At 37.1% G+C, this 15,235-nt stretch overlaps 1 protein-coding gene across 1 annotated transcript in view; it reads left to right on the top strand.

Moving 5' to 3' along the window:
* Window positions 1–7,963: 7,963 nt before the first annotated feature.
* The window catches only part of arhgef37 (Rho guanine nucleotide exchange factor (GEF) 37), a 35,168-nt gene continuing 27,896 nt past the window's right edge, over window positions 7,964–15,235 (top strand). Inside the window, 3 exon segments of the mRNA XM_047354052.1 lie at window positions 7,964–8,034; window positions 8,036–8,085; window positions 10,603–11,108. Coding sequence (XP_047210008.1) covers window positions 7,979–8,034; window positions 8,036–8,085; window positions 10,603–11,108 — 612 coding nt within the window. The 5' untranslated portion in view covers window positions 7,964–7,978.

The following is a 15,235-nucleotide window of genomic DNA, read 5'->3' as shown; positions in this document are numbered from 1 at the left end:
TGCAGTGTTGTCGCCCCCTAACGACTTGGGGTAACACTACACTACCGAGAGGAGCCGAGTTTTCCTTGTATGAGAAGAAAAACATATTCCGTTTTTCAAATGAATATACTCTCCTTACTAAAGTAGCCTACTAGTTTTGATTTAGCATAACTCAAGATACTCCTCAGCTATGGTACAGAAATATGAGAACCACAATTTTGACAGCCTCAAATTACCAATTATAAAATCATCTGAAATGCATCCTAGCACAAGTTCTTAGACATTCTAATTTGATTTATTTTTAATATGGGTCTCTGTATGTTGACTGTGGGTTTTATTCGAAAGCAAGTTTAGATTTTGAATTCATAAAAAAAAAAGATAAAGAGTTCAGAAGACATGATGACACAGGATGATTAAATTAACAGACTTGCAGAAAACACTGTTTAATTGCAGCAAAACATTTTTTTTTCTTTGCTGAACTGTCTGTTTTCAGTACAAAGCTGTGTGTTTGATCTACTGAATCAAGTCTTATTTTATATTAACAACTGTCTTATTGAAAAACAAATTGCACACCTTTGAAAGAAATATATATTTTTAACTGAATGACAAAAGCATAAAGTGAACAGTAAAGAGTAGGAATTCCGTTTCTAAATACAGGGACTTTTTATATGATTAATTATTTGAAATGTGAGTTGTGCCTTTTAGTTCTTTTTTGCCAGCAGTAGTTGTAACCTTGGAACTCCTCCATGGATGCTAGTTTGTCCAGTCTCTTTCTAATTGTTGAATCACAAACTCTGAGCTTAACTGGGACAAGGTAGATCTGTAGTGCTTTAGATGTGTTTACAAATCGGTAAAAACGAATCATTTATTTTAGGTTGTTTTAAAATAAATCATTAAGTTCCTCGAAAATGTCTCTAAATTGAAGCACATATCATTTTAAAGCACACAATTGCCCATCTGTAGAAGCGCCTTATTCTGAAAAGACACAAAGGATTTGAAGGGTTGAAAATGCTTTTATTTTGTTAGAAAAACAGGAAGTAGCGTCAGCTCGCTCACTTTGTGTTTTGACAAGGAGTCTGTGACAACAGGTGGAAGGTAGTGAGCTTCAGACATCTGAGCTGGAGTAAATACGCGATGACAGGAGGATAACAACATGGTAAAACTCTTTTATCATATTTCTGTTTATTTTTAGCTTGAATTTATTTGTAGACGAGGCGGCAGACAGACCGCAGCGTCCCTCAACCGTCACCGAATCGAAGCTTTTATTGCGCTTCGGAGGCAGCGTTCTGGTTATTCTGGGGATTTTTAAAAAGTCGGTGTTTCATGGAAGTAATGTCAGTTTCACTGAAGGAAAACTTTAACATGTTACGATACTTACTGGTTTCTATTTGCGTCTTTTTCTCACATAAAATTAATTGGAAATCCTATCGAACGCTTGGTGTCTAACAGCGAACTGTGTGAAAGCAATATAACCATAAAAACAAAGCAACTAAAAGGTGGTTAGACGAAATTTACCAGGTTGTGTCTTTTTGCTAACATGTACAGTCTAATTAAATAAACATGTAAATGGATCAGTGTATACTTTGGCTTATTAACAAAATATGTTATCTTGTAGGGTTCTTGTTGGTCTTCTACTATTGTCTCCTTTATGTCTATTTATCTGAAAAATTTGATGGGTATTGTTTCTTGTTTTTCTGAAGTGCTGGTTGCTCAGGTTAGAGACAGACATTAGATCTGTTTTGCCTTTCTGAATCTGTAGTTTCTCTTCTCCAGTCTCTCAAATGCTAAAGTTCATCCTTGTTGCTTATATTGTTCCTGGTTCTCAGGGCCAGACAGAAATGACACAAAAAGAAATATGGTATCGGAAGCTTATTACACTGATTTGTATGTGTGTGTTAGTATAGTGAGTGCCATCATTGTGGATTCTGTTGCCTACTAAACCCTAAATGTTGGCTGTGGGACATATACAGTGCTTTGCGAAAGTATTCACTAATCCTTTCCACATTTTGTTATTCGTTTGGATTTTATGTCATTAATCAGCTGGAAGAAGTACACAGTTGTAAAGTGAAAGGAAATGATGCGTTTCAGCATGTGGCATGCATTTGTATTCATCCCCCTTTATTTATCCAGTTCAACCAGCTGCCTTGAGAAGTCACCTCTGGTGCTGTAAAAGTAATGCTGTGAACACACCATCCCCATGGTTGAACATGGTGGTGGCGGCGTCATGCTGAAGAGATTTAGGAGGCCGCAATAGACTTCAGACTGTGGTGGAAGTTCACCTTCTATGAGGCCAGTGATGCTAAACAGCCAGAGGTACAATAGGATGATTTACATCAAAGCATCTTCATGCGTTAGATTGGGTCACTCAACGTCGAGGCCTAAATCCAAATGAGAAACTGTGGCGAGAATTGGCAATTTGTTGATCACAGATCATCAATCATCCCATCTGACTGAGTGCTGGATATTCTGTAAAGTGGAATGGGAAAATATTTTTCTTCTGCTGTGCAAAGCTGGTAGAGACATACTCAAAAAGACTTGCAGCTGTAATAACAGTGAATGGTGGTTCTGCAATATATTGTCTCAATGCAAGTACAAGCCACACTTTTCAAGGTTTTATTTATTAAAATATTTCATTAATGATTTGTCCTTTTGTTTCCACTTTACAATTATGCCCTACCTAATGTTGTTCTATGACATAAAATCTAAATGAAATGCACTGAGGCCTATAGCTTTTACTTGACAAATATAAAAAAATCAAGGGACATAATTCATTTTGCAAGGCACTGCAGTCTCACATTGAGTTGGAACATATCTCACGCTGTTTCTTAGACAAGAACGTTCTTTGAACTTATGTGTTGCCTGCTGTCATTATCTAGAAGCACTAAGAAAGAAGCAACCCACGTTCAACACAGCCAGTGCAAACAGTTTCTTTCTGTGTCACAACAAAGCATTCTTCACCTTGTGGGCGATTACTTGAACATTAAAGGACCTTTGTGTGGTTTGAAAAGAAAGTTTCCAAACTCACGTAGCTGACTATGAAACCAGTTCTTACAATTTAAACAAACCTAAGACAATGGAGGTAAGACCCAAAGTTTTACAGTGAATGTTTCAAGAAAAAAGAAATTCTCTAGGTAATTGATTCTTCAGGAATCAATTTTTATAACGTAACTGGCTTCATCTTCTACTCTGTATCGTAGGATATGGCTGATAAGTAGCACACGGAAATGCAGATGTTTGCAGGATTTCCTTTGGACTTCTGGCTAATATTTCTCACCAAATCAGTTTAGTTTATATTTATACATATATATATATATATAAAAAAAAAAATTAGTTGGTTCTACGTCATATTTTGCCAATGCTATAAAGAGCCTTTGTAGAAGGTCCAAAGAGCCATTTGCAGCTCCAGAGACGCAGGTAGCAGACCCCTGACCTAGGATGAATTCTTCATTAGCATTCTGCAAATTTAATGAATTAAATCTGCCTGTTAGGAATAACCTTGCTTTCTATTACTTATAGACCATATGTGACCTTCTTTCGGGGCTGTTTGGTCACTCCAACCACTGAGCGGGTTAAGGACGGGAGCCATCAGCGCTGATCTCTGTAACCATTCCTCTGCCTTATTTAGAATAAAAGTGTTGAGAGTATAAAACAGCTTGAGAGTCATTCCTTTTAAGAGAAAGTGATTGTAAGCAGAGGTGACGCTTCTGGAGAAAAGGATTCGGGGGAGCTCCGAGGCGTCTGTCCGCCAACAGGGTGCGGTAGCTCGGACATGCCCCTAGTTGATATTGTGGACACGTGGGGTTACTTGTGGTGTTGATAGTAACACTGAATGAGGCAGTTGGGTTTCCTTTTCATCTGGAATAGAAAGTTACTTTTTTGATTTACTAAACTGAAGCTCATGAACAACTTTAAAGGGGAAACATCTGTCACATTTGCAATAAGGAAATGGAGAGGGATCTTCTTGGGGAATTACTTTAATTTCTAGAAATAAACGGATCATATCTGGGAATAGCTCAGGAACACATGTTTGCTCTTGGCCACCTTGGACTCCAAATATTTCCATCTTTACCAGGTTCGTTGTTCTAAATGTGCAAGAAGTCATTCGCATATTCCCTTCTTTTTTGAAACTGTCAGTATTTGAAATGTCTTATTGTTCTGTAAAAGATAATCTCCAACCATTCTTTTTACATCATGTCATTCTTCCTTTCCTATCTGGGGAGCTCATTGCAGAAGCTTCCCTGCACCTCCTTTGTTGCAATTAATACAGTTAAAACCTACCTCCAGCCAGCTGCCCAGCATAAAATATTGCATCAAATTGTTTACACTTTTTTTTTTTTTAAACATCATCGCAACCGTGTGAAAACGGTGATCCGAGTCATGCAGCATCGTGTTATCTATCTGTTTAAGAGTTTTGCTCGGTGCAGCTCATATTACAATTTAAGGAAGAAAGCTGAACAGCAAATTGTGCCACAAAATCCCCACAACTACAGAAGAACTGAAGGGTGTAAATGCAGCTGCTGAAGACAGTTATAAGAATAAATTCTGCGTGATACGATTAAAACCTTTGCTGCTGATGACTCCAGTTATTAAGACACTCGTCCGTGGGGTAAAGGAAGTTTTGAAATGATTATCTCCTCATTGCCAGTAAGGCTGCTGCAGCACACCTGTCAAAAGTTTGACAGGAACAATGTTTAAGCTGACTAACCAAAGAAGATGCAACTATTACTGCAATTATTTTTAGCCGAGTCTTCCTAATGTGAGTTCAGCAAGCTGAGCAAGTTCAGCTGGAGAAAACCATATGTCATCCAGGATCTTCAAAAATGGAAAATTTCTTTAACAGTAATAATCTGAGCAAGTCTATGATCTTGTTTTTTCAGCTCTCATTTTTCGATGGTAGCCACTACCTCGCATGTGCAAATAATTTATCTGGTGATAAAAGGTGAACGTGATAAAATATAACACTTTATCACTATAATACATAGGAATAAATAAAATTCTTTCAATGTCGTGTCATATTTAGGTGTCACTCCACCCTGCCATGTTTTCTTCATCGCTTATTTGTGATCCACATCCACTAAATCTCGATGACAGCTTGTTGCTCACCTCTGACACAGAATGATTACAGACGCCTTATTGGTCACATCTAACCTCGTTTGTAATTACTGTAAATACCTTCCCACTTCAGTCATGCTATTAGTCACTTCTTGTGTTTGAGGTATGGCAAAACCAGTATACCTAATGTACCATATTTAGTTTGCATTTAGTGAACCTGTTGTAAAAATAGTGATTTGGACATGGATTCAGTTTTCTAAAGCACAACAAAAAGCATTTCTTTTTCATGGAAGAGCACAGTTTCGAGGATGTTTGGTCTCTATGAAGTCTAGGATGAAGGTTTTCTTGTTTTCAAACCACTGTTTTGCTTGGCCTACGCCTTGGTTTACTTTCAGATGAGCAGGAACCACGTGGTTAGAGGATACGGTCTTGCAGCATTCCTCCCAGACATGCCGATCGGTCCTGCCTTTCCTCATTCCTCATTCCTTACCCATTCAGTCTGAATCCAGTGACTGCCCCACTTATGTCTGGCTTTGCTCAAGTTGCTACCACATTCCGAAAAATTTCTCAAACCTCAGCAAAACATGGAATCACCGCCTTTGTGTTTGCTTTATGATTGTTTTTTTTAAACATCACAGTGAAATTTTGAAGGTTATTTAAGACGGGACTAGAAAAGTAATACAATTATTTCATGAGACTAAAGAAATAAAGCAAAATCTGAACATGTGACTTTACAGGCAATAGGTTAAGGTGACATGTTGTGTAATATTTTTTATTTTTTTTACAGTGGTATATGATTTTAGCTATCATTAAAGGGGTCGTAATGAACTTGAACCCTTGTAAGCATTTAAATATACAATCGCCTGAGAACTACCTTGTTTTCTGCCTATATTACTAAGAGCAGTTAACCTCATCAAAAACCATAATGGTTAATGTCTGCTGCTGGGTTTCTGACTTGCTCCCGGAACATGGTTAAACTGGATGTGACATAATTTCAAATTCCAACTTTAGAGATAGAGTTCGCAGATTGTACCTTTTGAAATATTTAAGTTACACCAAAGTGTCCATCAGTGTTTGTCTCTGCACTCCTACTTACAGTTATGGGATATATCACCTGTTAGGGCTGCTGATGTGTGGAAAAAATAAATCATCAATACTAATCATGTGCATGGAAACACAATGTGTTTATTGTGCATATTGAACAAAAGAAGGGCAGACCTGCAGAATTTAATGTGGCAAAACAAATAATAGGCTTTATTTGTCTCTTATATTAGTTTTGTGATTATTTGGAGCCAAAATCAAAATTGAAATGAATCTTGAATAATTGCACAGCTATAACACCTCCTTCCAGGGAATACATCCTCGTAAATTTGTCATCCTGAAGAGACCATTAAAGACACTGCTATAATCCACTAAAACTGCCAAGAAGGATAATATAAGCCCTCTAAACAGAGGATGTCCATGAACATCTTTCAATGGCTAAATCAGCTCAGCCAGTCTTTGCCTTTGGACTTTTGTAACCCACAGGTTCTGTCCAAATTTAGCCTAAGTAAAGATGTTGAGAGTCAAGCTTGGTTATCCCTTTCAACCAACTTTAGCAACTTTTCAACCACGTTAGGACACTGGTGTCTTTATTTGAACTTATTTTTACCTTTGACCCTTTTTCTAGTTTTTGTTTTGTGGCTCTTGTGGCCTTTACTTTTGTTATGTTTCCAAAGTAGACAGACAGGAAGTGGGTGAAAGTGTGTTTTTTTATTTCATCATATTTTCAAATTAGAAAGTTCCAGTTGAACTTTTCTCTGTTGTACATATTTGAAACATTTACATGTGACATGCAAAACCAATACTATGCAATACAGTGACTTGTATTGCAATCATCGTCTCGTACGACTTCGATCATTTTGTATTTTATTTTTTAACAAATCTCACACCAAACATTTTAACATGTGAAAAATGTATTAATAGCTGTTATCAGATGGAACTGTGGGGAATAACTGAATCTTAAATATATAATAATTATTAAATTATGTGTTAGCCTCTACCCAGAGATAAACAGGCGTAGGCTGTAAGGTTGTGTATTTCCTGTTTTCCATGGAGGAAAATATATCTTATAGCCAATGTTTGGAATATGTGAAAATACTGAAATTCTAATTTTGTTTGGAAATTATGCATAAAAAGGTTATGCAGTTGTCAAGTTTAAAAAATAGCTGCAAGATTTCACAGTGGCTGAAAAACTGTTGAAAAAAGATTTTTTCTACCATTTCCACAACCACTCAGATTTTTCTTTTAAATGTTACATCCAAGACTGTGATCCTGAAGAAATGTGCAACAGTGGCATTTTTCATTTTCATTCTTTTGTGGTGTCCTCTAAATTGTGAAAACACAGTTACTTTAATTGTTCTTCAAATTTTTATAAATTGGACATAAAACTAAATCTTAAATCCTTTATTTTTACTGACAGAAAATTAGGAGTGACTGTAAATCTTCTTTTGTTTCAATCCACCAGAAAATCCAAACAATCCATTTGCAATCGGAGGAGGATGGGATGTCCCACCATGCTTTTGTTTCCTGTGAGAAGAAAACTTCAATCACTTCAGTGCTCTGTCTTTATTGGCCCCTTTTAGTGTCCCATAAAGCTTTTCAAAGTGTCGTCTGATTGGTCCTTCAGACTCCTGTGAGGACTAATCTGCCAATCATTGTCACCCCCTGTGAGTGCAACTTCCTCCTCTGAACAGTTGCTGCAGTCAGTCGGCAAGGAGTGTGTGTTTGAGTGTTTATGTACCCATCCCACCCCTCTTTCCACTCCCATCCCCCTCTCCTTGCACACTGAGTTTTCCCCCTAACTCACACCCTCTCATGAAAACACACTCCTGCCACATGAGGCTCAGCAGCAGCCTGCTGTGTGTGAGTCACTGCAGAAAGTTACATTGGTGTGTTTGTGTTTTGCATGCAGCAGCGTCTCTCTGCAGCACATTCTGCAGGTCAGCATTCTCAGAAGAACACGAGAAAGAGGAGAGTTCGGTTCACCGCAGCTGAATCAGGATTTGGTTGAAGGTAATGGCAGCCTCCTCACCTCTAAATGTTTGTAATGATCACTGTTACACACTATGCTATCGTCAGGAGGATGGTGATGACTTCTCGTGTTTGGTGGCAGCTTTTAAACTGTGGATGTTTTGCCTTTAAGATCTCAGAGATTGGACACATTTGCCTTTTTGTAATTTTTTCCCTATTGTTTCATTGTTGTGAGCTTTATTTCAAACTTTCTTGAAATATTTAGTTTCTGCTACATAAATACTCGACATTTAAATAAAATTCATATTCTTAAAGTTTTTTATAAATACCGTTTCCATTCTAAAATGTTTTATTGTAGACCTAAAAAAGTAGTTCTTTAATTAAACAGATCCTTTGTTTATTGCTCTGCTACATTACAAACCAGGCAGTGCTGCCTTCACTTTTCAATTTTTACATCTGTGGCTTAACTGAAATTATGAAACAAATCTGCAAAGCTTGTGACTTAACTGAATCTAAAAAATGTTCACTACCTAATAAAATTGTTCAGATCATTAAATGCATTTATGATCAAATCAATTTCAAATATCAGTCACTAAAATCTTAAAACGCGTCGAAGTTTTTAGGTGATGTGGGAAAACATACAATTTGTATGTTTCTGTTTGAATCATCCATATGCTTCATAATAACAAGTGTGAACAGTTTAAAAAACCTGATTTGCATGTTCCTTTCAGACTAGGACTTTTGCACCATAATTGCACTTTGCAAGATGCAGAAGCAAAATAGCGACCTAGAAGTTGGTGATCTTCAGGATGTCTTTTTCTGCTTTTATAGCATAAACTGTTAAATAGGAAGTAAAAGTTGCTTAAAAATGTGTTTCTATGAGAAGATCAGCCTTGTTACAAAAACCCTTTTGTTATAGAGTATTTGTCTTATTTTACATAGTTTTAACTATGTTTTTAGTAGAATTAGATACAGTAACTGCATGTTTTAATTACATTTGTATTTGGGAACAAACTTGATTTTGTGACGGTATCAGTTAAAATATATACATTCTCAGTGAAGTAATGGCAGAACTTCATTTTCAGTTTAGGTAGTTCAAGAGAACAAAGCTTGAATTAATTAGTATATACAATGGTATTTCTTTGTAAAATATGTTCCTATATATCTAAAAAATGCATCTCCAAGGTAATGTGGTGTTAGCCAGTGACTTTGAACATTTAACAAATCTTGAGCTTGGCCTCAGATGTTAAATATTTTAATGAGCTGCTTCTGTCTCAGATATGATAATTTAATCACAAAGACTGAATTTTCTGTTGTGTTTTACCCTGAAAAGCACAGATAATCCAGCTGAACCACATAATAGCTATACTGTAATGGTGGTGGCAGCATTTATCACCATCTAAGCAGCTCGTCAGCCTCCTGGTGGCACAACAAGTGGTGCTTAAGCTCAGGGTATCCATGACAATACCTCCCCACTGTCTGCATGTTTGTGGGAAGTAACCAGTAAACAATGACCTCTTATATGCTCCCATCTGCTGTTTTTATTAAGTTAGAAATGTCTGTTACAAATGAATTATACATATAAGCTGTGATGGTGTTACAAATACATTAAATGATTGTTACATTCACACAAATGTTGGTATGCTGTAAGGTCTTCATACTACAGAAATTCTTCTAAAATATCTTTGTCCTCTTAAAAAGCATTAAACCTCATGTAGGGGAAGTAGTAGCTACATAATGGAAAGTGTATTTACAATGACAGAATAAATAGCTTTCTTAGTGAAAGGTTCAGTAGATGTAAAACAGATGTTGTGAAACCAAACACCTCAACAGTCCAGCTGGTTTCCCCATCTCTAAATGTCTTATCGGTGTTTCAAAATTTCTTGTCTCCAAAAATAATGAAGACCATGTATACAGCTGTTTCATATTTTGTTTTAAATATAAAGCTTTTGATATGGGCTGTTGAGACAACACAGCTGTGAAAACACAGAAGAAATGCTGACAGAGAATGTGAGCCCAGTGTTTGCCTCACATGCTATATTTTCATCTTATCATTTCCTGAGAAATAGTCATCTGTACTTTTAGGGAGTTAGGATTGACATTCAAAGTTGCAAAAAAATTACTGTATGTTAAAGAAGGAGAAAAGACAATGTAAAGTCTTTATTTAGGACTTCTTTTCTAACAGCAAACGGCCTGGGGTCTCTGACGGCGCAGTGGGGGGCCCAGTAGGGGGCTGCCCCCCCTGGTGGGGTGATTTTTGTGTGGGTGCTCGGGCCACGTCCCTGACTGTTGGGCCTGTGTCTGGTGACCTATGACTCCTAGAGGGGTGTTGGGCTAGTTGAGGGTTGCGGGGGCTGCGCTAGGCTCTGTTTGGCATCCCTCCCTTTAGATCTCTGGGTGACTTACTTACCTAGATAATGATATTAAAGTTGCACCCTTGTTCTTCAGTTTTAATTTGAACATATGAACTTACCAGTAAAAATTGTGACACCTTATACAACAATAAAGTTTCTATTAGGTGGATCGGAACAACATATAATTAATGTTTTTACTTGACAGTGATTTCCATCATGGAGGGGCCCAGTAGACTACCCCCACCCCCCTTCAAACTCCACAAATCAGCTTCATCTCCTCTTCGCTATTCAGGAGCAATAAGGAAGGTTGCCAAGAAAAATCAAGTTAGGGATAATCTCCTGGAAGGTGGAAATAAAGAGGAGGACAATCAAGTTGAAGAGGAGAACCTCCACACCGAGGAGGAGACGGCAGAGGATTCTGTGTTTATGAAACCACCAACTGATTCCTTGGACGTCACAGATACAGGTGCTCATCGGATAAGTTTGAGACTTCCCTCACAGGACAGTTTCTCAGAGGATAGCTTGGTATCAGAGGAGAGCCTGGCAGAGGAAGCCAAAAAGAAGAACGAAGAGGAGGAAGCAGCGGCGAAGGAGAGACAAGCTCAGAGACAGATGATGGCTATAGATGAGCTTGTCCAGTCAGAGAAGAGTTACCTCAGAATGCTGCAGATTTGCACTGTAAATATCAGGAACAACCTGCTGAACCTCCAGGTAAGCATAAATTGCAGGTTGTAATGAACATTGTGCTTTTTGTAAAGTATACTGCTAAAGATACTCAATAACACTCTGGGAAGTACAGGTTATTCAGATTCGGGACTGTTAAACCCAAAATCCATTTTGAGCATTTTTTTTTTTTTCTTAAAGGTTATATGGAAATCTGAACATTTTAAATGTTGTTAGGTGCAAACATTTCATTGGAGTCATGTTAATTATAAAGCGCACAAAATAATCGCAAATAAAATTACAGCCGACCATTCACACATTTGAGCAGTTTGCAGTTGGGACGTCAAGAGGCACCAACAAGTGCTTTAGCTACAGTACTTTAAAACTTTTATATCGTAAGATGTTGCTAAAAGACAGAAAGGTTTTGTTACAGTTGTCTTTCAAGTTTCTTTCTTGTTACGGCAAGTGTTTTCTCTGCTTTTAGTTAATTGCAGACTATATGAAAAAACAATGAGGCTTGCATTTTAAATATGTGTTTGAAAAAAAAAAAGAACTTATAGGTCTCATTAAAATCTGCCACTAACATCTGTTCTGGGGGATCCAATCACACTTAGAGCGGATCCAAGACAGATTAAGGCCACCTTCGGAGGTGATTGCAACCCTTCCTGGGACACATTGAAGGACCACCCATTGACCTAATATTTTGTCCCATATTCCATCTCTTGAGTTTATCAAACCTTCTGCTGTAAATAACTCTACTAAAGTGAACTATGGTAATAATATGAGCTACATTTATTAGGGGTTTAATCAAGCATTACTAGACACCCTTACTCATGCTTACATAGGGTTGATTGACTAACAGCCCACATTGTGATAATGATGTTTTTTGTTTTTTTTATGTAGCTCAAGTAACTCAGTTCTTATCAAATTTTAATGCCAGATGTAAACAGTCACACTTAAAGCAGTCCCATAACTTAAGCTGGAATACATGTTGATGCAACCTCTACCTCCACCTTGGGGTAAGCAGGCAGCCAAATGTTTTTTACCAGGTGGAAAAAAAACAAGATGTTGATTTAGCAAAGCAGATTTGTCTGAGCTATTTAAAATTGGGTGCTGTTACTACTAGTTGAACACATGAAATCCATCTCTCATCCCTTGTGGTAATCTTCAACATTCCCCGCTATCCAATGATTTCAACTCGTCTTTTTCTGATTTTTTTTATCCTGGCCTTGGAATTATAGATCTGAATATTTACTTACTTCACAAGAAATTGAAAAACGTTGTTTTTGTGTAGAGACCATCAAACCAAAGTGGACTGGTTTTCAAATTGATTAGGTTTTTAAGTAGATTCACATCATTAGAAATGTCATGTTCTGATTATTTATGACAGACTGTTTATTACTACTTTGTGTAACCTCTTGATCACCCCTTCACCCATTATTTTTTATTACTTTATTTTATCAGCGAATGGCCTCCACACACCTGAAATGTTTGACTTTCTTTCAACAGTGGAGCTGTCCCTCAATTTGCTGTGTCTGAGTACTAAGGATCCACATTTATCGAACTTGGTGGGAAATAACTTGATTTTAAAATGAGCAAATTTGAGGAAAAAAAAAACAAAGGTTCTCAGGTAAATCCTGGTTTATTAGATTTTAGCAGTTATAATGACCTTTTAAATCACTGGATCCTGAAGTCACTCTACAGAATCCCGAATTACTTCTGCAGCTTCATAATGACTTGCCATTTTCAGCTTTTCTTTACCGTTTATGTATTGCTTATTACAGCAAAATAATAATTTATTGTTCCGGTGGTAATAAAACGTAATGATATTAGGCTTTCATATTCTGGTGGTTGAGCCTAAAATGAAGTAAAGAGAAATGGGGAAAAACAGAATGAACAGAAAATGAAAAGACCTTGCAGTGCTTGTTAAGGAAAGACAGAAAAACCTTTTATCCAATTTGAATAAAAAGCTAACTCCGACTGCACTGTTCAATTGTTAGGATTAATTGGAATGTATGAACCTGACTGTTGTGAAGTGCCTTGAGACAACATGTGTTGTGAATTGGCGCTATATAAATAAAACTGAATTGAATTGAATTGAATGAAATTATCTGGTGAATTCATTACTGGTAATGATGATTATTGGTAATGATGGTAACAGAATTTGTGAGAAAGGCATTAGGATGAAGGATGGAGAGGGACAGAGCAGAGGCAGTAGAGAGAAAGCGAGCTGGAAGGAGAAAACTGAGAACAGCCACATAAATACTGGCATTGTATGACAGATAAGTCTCCTGATTGTTTTCTCTAGAAATGCGCACGTTGATCTGTTTACCACCAGTGATTGGGCCCACTCTACTCTCATTTAAATAAAATGGACAGCAACAGCAAGCAAGAAGAAAAATCCCAGACATTATACATTGTGAGACACGTTTTTTGGGATCTCTATAAAGATGTGTTTTTGTTAAATGATGTGTCCTTCTGTTTGCTATATTTACCATATTGTAGGTCTCAGCCAAATACAGAAAAGATTACACGTTTTCATTGTTCTCAAATGACCTCAATGACTATGGTGAAAGTCATCATGCAGTCAGTGGAAAATCTGCTTAACATCATGATAACCAGGTTTAGACTGTGCAATAATAATATCTGAACAAGTACAATGAAGCATGAATGTTGTTTTTCTATGTTTGTCTTGTTCATCTCGATAACCGCTTGACGAGAAAGTAGACAAACTAGTCTTCCACCACAGCTGAAGTGAAACCTGGAACTAGAACTGCACAATCCAAAAACAAATACCCGTGTTACCTCCATCTGTTCCAGACTTGTTCAGATTTTATTAGAAAAGTACCAGTTCAAATACTTTTGACAGACCACAGAAAAGCAAAGCGATTTTTAGTTTTGATTAATGTTGTCAAATAAAAATCTGAAAAGGTGTCATGCATTTGATCAGACCTATTTCCTCTGATGTCCCCTAAATAAAAGTAAAGTAATTAGTAATTAACCAACCAATAAACAACTCTATAGAGTTATTGTTTCTGTTATATAACTTCAGTATAAATACAACTGTCTTGTTTGGATTGTTAGAGAACATTACTGAAAAAAACAGCATCATGTAGACCAAGGAACACCGCAGGCAGATAGAAAAAAGTTTAAAGCTTGATTAGGTTACAAAACAATATCCCAATATTTGCACATCTCATGGAGCACTGTTCAATCCACCCTCTGAAAATAGAAAGAGTTTGGCACAACTGCAATCCGACAAAGACATGGCCATTCCAATAAACTGTCAGGTTGGGCAACGAGAGCATTAATCAGAGTAGCATCGGAAAAAGCTTCCATAAGAAGTCCCTTGTTGAAACAAAGCCTGTTTGCAGTTTGCCACAAGCCATGTATGGGACACTGCAAAGACGTGGAAGGAGGTGATCCAGTCCCATGAGACCAAAATTAAACTTGTTAATCAACATCTTAAATGTTATGTGTGTTGTAAAAATAACAATGCACATCAGCCTTGTATATGTTTCATCCGCACAGTGAAACATGTCATTGAGGATTCATTTCTTCAGCAGGGACAAGGAACCTGATCCCGAGCTGATGCGAAGATTGGGGCTGTGACATACAAGGCTATTACATTTTGACTTTGAAATAAATCTCAGCAGCAGAACATCCGCTCTGAGCGTTATCTTATTTGTAAAGTTTTGTTGTGAAGAAAGTAGGGATCCCCAGAGCACTATTACATCTGCAGCCAATAAAATGACACCATTCAAAATCAGTCTATGTTTTTTCAAGTACAGGTCCTTCTCAAAATATTAGCATATTGTGATAAAGTTAATTATTTTCCATAATGTAATGATGAAAATGTAACATTCATATATTTTAGATTCATTGCACTCTAACTGAAATATTTCAGGTCTTTTATTGTCTTAATACGGATGATTTTGGCATACAGCTCATGGAAACCCAAAATTCCTATCTCACAAAATTAGCATATTTCATCCGACCAATAAAAGAAAAGTGTTTTTAATACAAAAAACGTCAACCTTCAAATAATCATGTACAGTTATGCACTCAATACTTGGTCGGGAATCCTTTGGCAGAAATGACTGCTTCAATGCGGCGTGGCATGGAGGCTATCAGCCTGTGGCACTGCTGAGGTCTTATAGAGGCCCAGGATGCTT

Source organism: Girardinichthys multiradiatus, chromosome 23 (assembly GCF_021462225.1).
Source record: "Girardinichthys multiradiatus isolate DD_20200921_A chromosome 23, DD_fGirMul_XY1, whole genome shotgun sequence".
NCBI lineage: Eukaryota > Metazoa > Chordata > Actinopteri > Cyprinodontiformes > Goodeidae > Girardinichthys > Girardinichthys multiradiatus.
This window is presented reverse-complemented; position numbering and strand designations above follow the sequence as displayed.